This window comes from Prenolepis imparis, unplaced genomic scaffold (genome assembly GCF_030444845.1).
Source record: "Prenolepis imparis isolate NDT839.2.m4 unplaced genomic scaffold, iyPreImpa1.0 SCAF_3, whole genome shotgun sequence".
In the NCBI taxonomy this organism is placed as follows: domain Eukaryota; kingdom Metazoa; phylum Arthropoda; class Insecta; order Hymenoptera; family Formicidae; genus Prenolepis; species Prenolepis imparis.
The window spans coordinates 13,648,433-13,659,226 of record NW_028141161.1 but is presented as its reverse complement, the minus strand read 5'-3'; the positions used below and the strand labels follow the sequence as shown (position 1 = coordinate 13,659,226).

The window sequence follows — 10,794 nt, the reverse complement described above, 5'->3', positions numbered from 1 at the left end:
TTGCTCTTTGTCAGCCATACCAGTCGAGAGTCACTCACGAGGAGAGTGCTTGAGACAGTGCAGAAGGCCTCGACTCTCCTCTCACTTTTTCCTCTTATATCCTCTACCTTAGGTGACGTCGCGGCATTTATAGTTTTTTCTACTCGTTGCGAATAACTTTCGGATCAGAAGCAACGGAATCTTTTCATTTGGGAATCCTGACCTTCGAAAAGACTTAGACGTAATAACGATAGTGACTCTTCTTCGTGTGAACGGAAAGGATTAGAAAATAAAGGATCAGAAAATATTGAGAAAACATTAAAGATTGCAAAGAAAAGAAGACGTTTGAAAGCATGTGATGTAATGAGAGACTCGTGTGTGAAGATCTAATTCTTGTATACACATACGATGCATATGATACTTTTACAAATTTACATATTGAAATATGCAAGCTAGATAAGTGAATAGAATTTTTTTTATTATCACGAAATAGAAAATATAAGTGTGAATGTTTCATAAATATATGTTTTGTTGACGATGAATCATATGTTTACGAAACAAGCATATCGCAATGCTTATACGTAATAGAATTATTTTGAATAACAAATATAGTTGTTATATTTCTCATAAATTAAAATACGTAATTAAAAACGAATAGCAAATATAATTGCACGAATTTCAAATAAATGTCAAACGTTCCCATGTTTGATTATTAAACAGTGTCAGTTCTTGAGGCAAAGGCTCTCGAATTTTTAGTCAAAAGAAAGACAGGCTTTTGGCAGATTCGTCGTTCATTGTCTTATCTCGCATGCGGAACGCAATTACGTTAATGCATCATCGACGTCAGTAAGTGCTGCGGAGAAAACCGCGCAGAAAAATGGAGAAAAAAAAAGTGGAGCAGAAAGAGAAGAGATCTGGGGAGGAAAGGGATAGATGGGCCCTCCCGTCTTTAAGACGGCGTCTTCCCGTATCTAACATCGGCATTGGACGAAGAAAACGACGCGGCCGCGGTCGGCGACGCCTGCGGTAAATTCAAGACCTATAAAACGTACAAACAGACAAACTTCTTTCCGAGAAGAAGCTACCGCGTCATGCCGCCATCGTCGAGCGTATCGCGGATCACTCGCTGCCAAATGCCAATTATCTTTACTCGCCGCTGGCAATTAAGACGTGCCGCGCTCGTGAAACGACCGGGACCGAAGGGAGAAACGGCGGTATATATCGGCTGCCAAGGGACGAACAAGTACGCATATTTCAATTTCGTCGAAACGGGAGCGTGAACTCGTGAAATGTCAATGAGATGCCAATTAAATCGCAGATTATACGCTTATTATAATTATAATTTTTGTATAAAAAAATATCTCGACACATCTCGCGAGACAGGATGTACAATTTATCATAGTCTATCGAAATTTAGGTATTATGCGTCGAGAAGAGAGAAAGATTAAAATTCCTGGATGCGAACCCCCTTTGGTTCTTACTGATAAACTTGTAATCGCTACTACTATGTACCTAGGTGCGCGGTTTATCGATATCTACCGCGTAATTACCATGGTAACGCGACGATAAAACGCTACTCGTATTTGACTTGCTATTGACCATCCATCGCGGTAAACCCTTCTCTTTCTATGGGTATGCCGTCCCGTCTAGTTTCACACGTGGTGAATCTGCTTAGTGTGTGTACCGAAAGAGAGCGATCGATTAGATTGCTTTGGCGCGATCCTGGCTTCATCTTTCCCCTCGTTGAAGAACAACGAGAGCGAAGAGATGTCGTCTCTCTTTGGTGACCGGAAAATGACGCGTCGCGCGACTTCTCAGCGAATTTAATTGATAATCTCGGCGCGCGAGTAAATAGATGAAACTTATCTCCGGCGGGGCTATTTAGAGCGATTCTTAAAACGGCCTAATTGCCGCGCTAATTAGAGCCGCATCGGCCGATAAGCTCTTCGATCCTTCTTCATATATCTGTCACACATATGTGTATATACTGAGTGATCGAAACAAAAACTTCGCGAAGATCGTGCAAATCTTTCGTATAAAATATTATAATATCCCAATTAAAATAAAATTTCGAAATAATTATGCAGTGTCAAAAATTATATTCTTGCGTATATTCTTATTATGTTTTGCATCTTACAGTTTTAATGCGATTTTACAACAAATTATTTTCGCTAAAAATATCAATGAAATTGTCGACTCTAAGCTTTCCAATCACAATGGCCTACGCGTGCCACGAGGCGAGATTTCGATGAATGGATAGATAGTAGGAAGGATATATGTATAACCAGCCGATAGCGTACCGCAATCTGAACAGCTGTAAGGGGTTTACAACTCTTTATTCTGCAGGACGCTGAATGCCCGAACTGTCGAAAATTTTATCGATACTATCGTATTCAGCGCTCAAATATTTAGTCATCGTACGAAATGTCAACGCACTCGCGATCGGCCCTATTCTCGCAAGAGGGGAATGTCCTTTATTCGAACGAAAAGGTAGAATATCCTGATTCGAGCGAAGACGCAAATATAATGCTCGATTAGCATGTTTTTAGACGAACAACAAATTCGTTCACATTACCAGCACGATAAAATATTCATATCTCAATTGTGCATTTAGTGTTGACAATACTGATAATTTTCACGTTAAACTTTCACATCATTGTCATATTTAATAAATAAAAGTCACAAACTAAAAAGATCATATTTAGAGAAAATATGCCGAAAAACATGCGCCAACTACTTGTATAAATTTCGTAAAATTATTTTAATATATTTCTATTGACATAATTTTCGGAACAGCTTAAACGTCTAGTAAAGCGTTTTATTGAGGCTCATTATGAAAATATATGAAGTTGAAAGGAGATATGGATGTTTGTATCGAGATAAACGAGGATTTCTATGATTTCCAGGAACCGGCACCCGGAAGTCATTCGATGTTAAAGAACGACCGCCTTCCAGTAAATCGAATATACGCGACGAAATTAAAATAGATAAAGCGTAAATGGCAGTTCTTTCCGACACCCAGCATCCGTATTACTTCAATGGACCGTTCTGTCACATTTGCGTCACGATTGTTTTTCGGAACATCTTTTCGTTTCCCAACATCTTTTTCGTCCTTTCCACGGATTCCTATCATGCCAAAGGGTCAAGAGAGCTCAGGCACAATTTCCGTCGTTTGTTTAGTTCCGTTGCTTGTTCTCGACGGTACTTTATCGAAATCTCGATGACTGACAACGATGCGAAGAAAAAAAATCGAAGGGCTGACTCTCGTCAAGCTCATCGAGCTGTCCTCTTTCTTCGACGACGAAGAAAAAAAAGGCCAACCGAGTTGATCTAACCCAAAACCCATCGTAAGCGATCGCCGCAAGAGTTATCGAGTTATTTTTATTAAAATGATCTGCCATAACTCTCTTAAAGTAGGCATACATGACTCAGTAAGAAAAATCAGGCGAATATAATATAAATGTTGAAGAGGAAATATAGAGAATTCTCAAGCACATGATAAGAAATTCAAGCAGCTCTTCTATGACGAATAAAAAATAATTGTGATGTCTAATATACGTTTAGAAAAAAATATATTAAAAATGCGATTTAAACTTAGACTAATGATTTATACATCTCTTTCGAGTTCGAGTTGAATGCTGTAGGTATCAAAGTACACGTGTCAAAAATGCGTACAACTGCCATATCGTATACACATGTGTGCGCGCACCTCCGCTCCTTTTAATCTCCTAGACGCGGATAAGTGATATAAAAGTTGCGACATTCCCACGTCCCTCGCACCGGTTGGATTTCGATAAGCGCCCTGTTTGCTCGACGTCGACCCAAAGTCTATTCGCGGTTTTTGGGCTGTTAAAAAAGGGAAGTAAAGGGCTGGACAAATATTTGAGACGCATTATTACCGCGTGTGACCTAGTCCGGGTTATACTATTCCATTGCGTATATCGTTGCAAATATCATTTAAGAAAGCGAGATAAGAGACTCCACGTTGATGTCGCCGAATCGTCGCACGGTCTTTTTACTTTTACATAAATACGGCTAAATTCGGAAATCTAAATAAGCTTGTCGGTAAAATTAAAATTTTTACTTTTAAGAATCTGCATTTTTTCTCGTAAATTAAAAAATTAGGTTGAAATTAGCCAAGATAATCTTATCTTGATATAGCTTCGATTGAAAGGACATTCTAAATGACCAAGAATTTTTGTATGATTTGTCATTTAGAGTATACACATTATTATGCATTATTATATATTTAGAGTATACACACGAAACAAAGTATAAAGTGAGACGATACTAATAAGTATTTCTATAAAACCATATTAAACCATATTAAAAAGTATGAGAGAAAATATACATGTCTATACATATATGAATAATTTAGGAAGTCAGGAACGAAAGGGATTAAATGCGATAAATTGACTTTTACTCTCTTTTTGTTTTATTTCTACAAATTAGCGTACATCTCACTTATAAATTACGATTAATGCTCGTCTTTCAACGTGCACAACTACACCGAGACGTTAACCTACCTACGCTTTTTATCAATTCTCGTAATATTGTGAATAAATATCTAAGTACAAAAGCACGGCTGTCAGCGTAGTAACTAGTGTTAATAATATACGCAATCTACATGTTTTAGTACAGAGCTGTCAGCTCATTTACATTAGCTGCACGCTCGATATTATTCGGTCCTCGATATGTCGGTCGTCTCCGGCAGCGATTCTTTTACAAAATCCAAATTAATTTAGAAGAATATGTAATTTTGAAACATAAGAGAAAGAACGTAGAAAATTTTTATAATATTGAATCTTCAATTTTTTATTTTCGTAAATCTCTTTCAAGAAGATATGAATATAATTAGAATAATCGAGATGATCACACACATCGCGGCGAGTTTCAGCGAATATTTTGTGTGCGAGAATTTTCGAATTCTGAAATTAACACTGGATCATTAAATAAAAAATGCGTCAAGCGCACATTTGTTGCCACCCTCGATCGTATTTCAGTCGTTTATTTGAACGAGACGTATACGAACGTACGGCAAACCGATCGACGATTTATAGCGTCCGCACGTATATACATATATATGTATATATGTAGTATATATTATTACATTTTGGAACGCGCCGTTGGGCACCGTATATATCGAGCGGCCGCCTGTTTGTTTGGCCTGAAATTCTGCGCTTTGGAATGGCCGGCTGTCATGGAATGATGTCATGGTGAGTATCGTGGCCGCGCCTCATCCACATAGTAAAGTTCTAAGTAGTAGAGACTCTCAAGTCGGAGAATGGCTAATTTGCCATTTTCCTATCGAGCAAAAAGTATGTAACGCGACCGTTTCTCGGATTCAGTGAGTTAATAAATAATTTTATATGGACATAAAAAAAATTATACCAGCAGAGATTATATTAAAACAAGGAAAATATATTAATATCTTATTTAAATTAACGTTACTTACGAAACGTAACATTTTTTAAATTTTGATTTAAAAAGGAAATATTTAATTTTAATTTTATTAATTATTAATTCAGCGAAAATATAACGACACTAATTGTAGCAATATAATGATTTATACAAAACTATAAATATTATAGCAAATATATTGTGTGTATAAAGATATAAAAATTTCTCAAAAATATAAACATCGAGAAGAAAAATTAGTGAAGAAATGTGATTCTATGTACCTATCTTAAAGAATTGAAAATTAGGAGAAGCATAACTTAAATGATTTAATTCTGCCAGTCTCTGACTTGTGAGTATCTCTGGTAAAGATATATATCTAAAGTAAATTAGCGCAACCACCACTTTCTGCGATGTATATATATATTTTCTTTCATATTCTTTATTTAAGTTAGGAGAAAAAAATGAATTCGAGACGAATTCTGTTAATGTTCTTTTTAAAAAAAAAATATTCACAATATTATGTAAATGTTATATATATTATGCTCTTTACATTCTGCGCAAAAGGTGCGATAAACTTCTTTTCTGTTTGGCTTATGTATATATTGTTATTTTAGTTAGTTTAAGGAGATATATTACGTATGTAAGTGTTTGTAAAATTTGTACGTGGAATTTTAGAATGCATTTCGATTGTAAGTTTTCAGAAAAAAAATCTCAAAATGTATAATTTTCATATTTATTATATTTCTCTTTTTTTCTAGATTTGCAATGCTATCAAATGTTAGAAATAATATTAGGATTTCCTTCCTGACAAAGGAACGATTATCCTTTTATCCTAAAACCGATATGCACAAGTGATATCTGAAATATTTTTGCGTTACACGCTAATATTATAAACTTTATCACACAAAGCTCGCGCATTATCTGCGCATTCTGCGTACAGTTCGCGATTAAATTAGCGTATATATTTATTAATAAAATTCGTCTTTGTAATTATAATCAATAATTACATTGTATTTGGCTATCTTTCGGGCTTGATGCCCAGCAACGCCGCAGAGATTTAACACATCGCGATGATTAATTCAATTCGTTTATACAATCTGCATATGTTTGTAACTCTGCGTCGATATAATAAAATAATCGACGTAATAAAATAAAGTGTCTTTAACGCATCGTTTAATGCGTTTCATACAAAAATATATCCGTAGCAGTATCTACACGCTCCCCGAATCTACCAAAAAATTTTTTAAAGGCAGATCTTTGAACGAATTTGATATACCGATGTTTTCTTAACGAGAAGTGTTCTTTTTTTGCAAAAAATATAATTTATATTATTAAAAATAAAACCGTTTTCGCGTGAATAAAAATTGTGATTAAAATCCTCCTCTCTCCCTGTGTAACAAATCTTCGATTCCTAAATAATTTAAAATAATTTAAAAGACTTCATAACTGTATGATTTTATGTTGATGCATTAACGCATTTTGATTTAATTTTTATTAATTATTGTACTTAATTGATTACGAGTCAAAGATAATATTTATGTCGATATATTAAGAAAAAAAATCGCTGTATCAAATTCCAAAAATCTGAATCCTTGAAATTCTTTTCGGCGAATCTGGGACGATCTATGCAAATTTTTTTTTACGCGCTTATTTGCGTAAATCGAATATTCAACGATACTTTTCGCATCTTAGCACTCCATTAAAAATGACAGACCATTGTGTTTACCTGTGATTTTGATCCTACATGTAGTTGGGCCACGTCTCGATGCCAGGTACGTAGCGATGAGCGTATTGATAGGACGTGGACACGTGCGGATGACCCATCTGCGCGGTCGCGTGCGAGTGGTGTGCATTATGGGCGGATATGTACTGGACCGGTGGAAGGGGAGGCTGCAACTCGTGGTACCTGACCATCTCCTGAGTCCTATCCTCCCATGAAACCTCCGCGATCGCTTGCTCCGAACAGTGGCGCTTCATCGGCCTCTCGATCTCCTCCTCATATCTGGAATCAGGACGCATCTCGACATTTCATAAATTTTATCAAAAAATCAGCAAAGATGAGGAGAAAATAGAAATCATTTATGAACGATATTCACATCAAATATATTAATCGCAGAATCATTTTTCCGAATTACTTTTGCATGCAAATATATTTCATAATTATTTCTTTATATTCAGAGATTCAAGAGAAAAGAGAAGAGAGCCATAAATAATTCTAAATTTTTTTTCAAAGTGCACTTTATCAATTTATAGACGAAAGTAAGATGCGATTCGTACCTGTTGAGTAACCATTGCGAAGCGGTGGTGACTTGCACAGGTGGATATTGATGTATCGGCGCGGTTTGGGGTGGTAGATACTGGTCGAGCTCGTTGCTCTCGACCTCGCACTCCTGGAAGTTCACCGGGAGATTCAGCCCGAGCCCGCCCAAAGTGCCGAGGCCATTCAACTGGTTTTCCTCGCCGGGAAGGCCATCTCCGATTTCGATGTACCGAAGATCGACCGCCGGCTGCTGATGCGGAGAATCGCTCGATGGCGTATTGCTAACTAACTCCTGGTAGTATACGGTATTGTTTTGCGGAGGCTGATTGCTCTGCACATCAAGCATTTTCATTTCGCGTGACTTTAACGATTTCATGATCGGAGATGCAAATCACGTCCATTGAGCGAAAGGTGTAGCCTTAGATAATTATATTTGTGAAATCGGTTACTTTCTCTCTTCTCGCTTAAATATAATAATTGCGATAGAAGTAATAAAAATTAATTAAATATTAATTAACACGGATTTATTTCATCCTAATATACATAAAGTCCATTAAGTTTATTATTATTATTAGAATATTTGTAATAATTTAAAGATAAAATCTCGACGAGAGAATATATACATATTGTAAATTATTTAATTATCTAAATAAATTCTTTTTCATTAAATTATAAAATATAGAGTCGGAAAAAATCATAAAGGAAAAATTTAAATACCTGATTGACGTAATGCTGTCCTCTGGGTGTCGTAGGGGGTGTCGGTGGCGAAAGACCTTGACCGGGGGTCGTCGGTGGCGAAGAGCTCACGCCACTCTGTGGTGAATTAGGTCCTTGCACGCCTCTAGGACTCATGTCCTCCTGTTTCAACGACCTGGAAACGCTAAACGTCACATTGCTCTGATTCCTCGAAGGTGAACCGTCACGACCGGAAGAAGGCCCGTTCTGCTTTCGACGTCGGGGTTGATACTTATAATCCGGATGCTCGCGCTTGTGGATAACGCGCAAGCGATCGGCCTCCTCGATGAAAGGTTTCTTATCGTTATCGGACAGGAGCCTACAACCAGTCGTGGTTGTCGTATTAAAAATAAAATACCAAATACAATAAAAAATAAAAAATAAAAAAAATTTGAATTACACACTAGACAATAAAATTATTTTTTATTCTCAATCAGATAAATTGTACTGCATAAGGCTAATATTACATTTTAAACTGCATTTGCATGTATATACTCCGAAATTTTTCTACACGCGTATATCGCACATATATAATATTGTGAAACAATTTCAGGTTTCATTTTCAGGATCGACCGTATGTGAAATCTGTCGTCGGATCGACGTGATTCATGTCTCTCGCGCTTGCGTGTACATATACACGCAAGAGAGCGAGCGCCTCTTCGCGCCGTTCGACATCAGAAGAGGCTTGAACGAGAACGTTTCCATCGGCGTCTGATATACTCTCGAAGAGTCGAAATGGGGGATCTGGTTAGTGTTTCTGGGTGCGTTAAGGCGCTCGTAGACGTGCACAATTGACACGCCGACTTGGTTAGTCCGCTTCGTAGCGGTCGACGTGCGGACTTTCTCGGTGCTCGGTTATGGTCCTTAATACTCTGTGTTTATATTCCCACTAGGTTTGTAAACTCCGATAAGATTTTCCGGTATAATAGAGAACGACCAAGAGAAAGGTTTCGAGAATTTCCGTCATGCTCTGCTAATGATTTATATTACGATTCGCGTCTTTTTATTCTTTAAACGTGCTATCAGTATATTAATGAACAATAAATAATGTCAATAAATTTATCTCGTAACTTGCAAGATAATCTTAGATTTATCGCGTTTTGTATATAATATCCTTGATAAGGATATTCTTGTTTGATATTTTAATTTTCAAATATATCTTTGTAAATAATGTATTTCTCATAATATGCGAAATAAAAAAGAGATTACTGTCTTAAGAATCGTCTGAGCTTCCAATATATTATCTGGAGTATTTGCAAGCTCGTATGGGATTTAAGTTTCACGACAGAAGCTAAGCTCTCAAACGGGTTGATATATGTTAAAGGCGCATATCTTAAGCTTAACCGGCGCTGTTTCACTGACGGAAGGGAAGAGGAAATGATAGAGATAGATGGATAGAGAGTGAGAGAGGAACGAAGAGAAAGCCCATCTGGTCAATGGACTTGCCATGAGCTTTTTTCACCAGTGAATGCCGACGATAGCGAGTTGTCGCGGCTTCCCTTTTCCCTCGCCAGATGCAACGCAGGGTCAGCCAATTTAGATCTGCCTGTCGCTAGTATCTCTTACTTGTATATATCAGTATATATGTTACCTCGTATAAAGGAGGAAAAATATTCACACGATCAAAGGATGCACAAATCAATCTCGATGAATCTTCATCATAGGATTCTAATTGAATTATCACGCTTGTCATCTTGGATAATCGTCGACAAATCGTGAAATTGCTCGACTTTCTCGAAACGTATTAAAGTGTCAAAGCAACAGTTGTCGCTTGTAACAAGATACATATATAATTTTAAATATTAAAAAAATTGGAACTAATAATAGCTTCATGTAAAAGCAGAGAAACATTCTGTATAATTTTTGCAAGCATGATACAGACTTGACAATAGAATTATAAAATTCTGATCATTGTTAAAAGGACTTACGCTTTTAGTTAACACTGATAATGCTACCGCGGGGTTCGCAGGGAAGAACGTTCGAAGGAAGTCCGATGTGTGGAGGAATCTTTCCTTCCGGGAGATAAGACAGATTTACCTGTTCTCATCGCGCGCTATTTGCAGGCGGACCCGGGGAGCAGAAGGGCAGGTTCGGAAAAATTCACCTGACAGGCACAAGGCGCCTATTGTGGTCCCTGGGGGCCCCTTTATCTCCGGCAGGAACCGGCCGGCAGCTGCGAGCACGCGCCAAGGATGAACCAGAGGGGATATCTGTTTTCCTTTTGTCGACAAACACGTCGCGTTTGGAGTATCCGAATGGCGATACGTTTTGAGACGGCGCAAAGAGAGACAGAGAGAGTGCGAAAAAAAAAGATTTATTTCTAGGTATTCTAGCACCTGGCTCTGTTATCGGAACTGACATGAGACAAGTCGGCGTCGAAGTCCGCAAGGATTCGATGGATACTGACACGATTGCGATTA

General features: G+C 37.4%; 1 protein-coding gene across 2 annotated transcripts in view; it reads right to left on the bottom strand.

Annotated features, from left to right (window-relative positions):
• Positions 1 to 4,391: 4,391 nt before the first annotated feature.
• The window catches only part of LOC145933294 (transcription factor Sox-9-A), a 28,276-nt gene continuing 21,873 nt past the window's right edge, over positions 4,392 to 10,794 (bottom strand). For both annotated transcript variants that reach the window (XM_083032871.1, XM_083032872.1), the window contains exons 4-6: positions 8,357 to 8,693; positions 7,657 to 7,970; positions 4,392 to 7,381 (exon numbers count right to left, since the gene is read on the bottom strand). In XM_083032871.1, the coding sequence (XP_082888997.1) occupies positions 7,120 to 7,381; positions 7,657 to 7,970; positions 8,357 to 8,693 (913 nt within the window). In that variant the 3' untranslated portion in view covers positions 4,392 to 7,119. The remainder of the gene's footprint in view (positions 7,382 to 7,656; positions 7,971 to 8,356; positions 8,694 to 10,794) is intronic.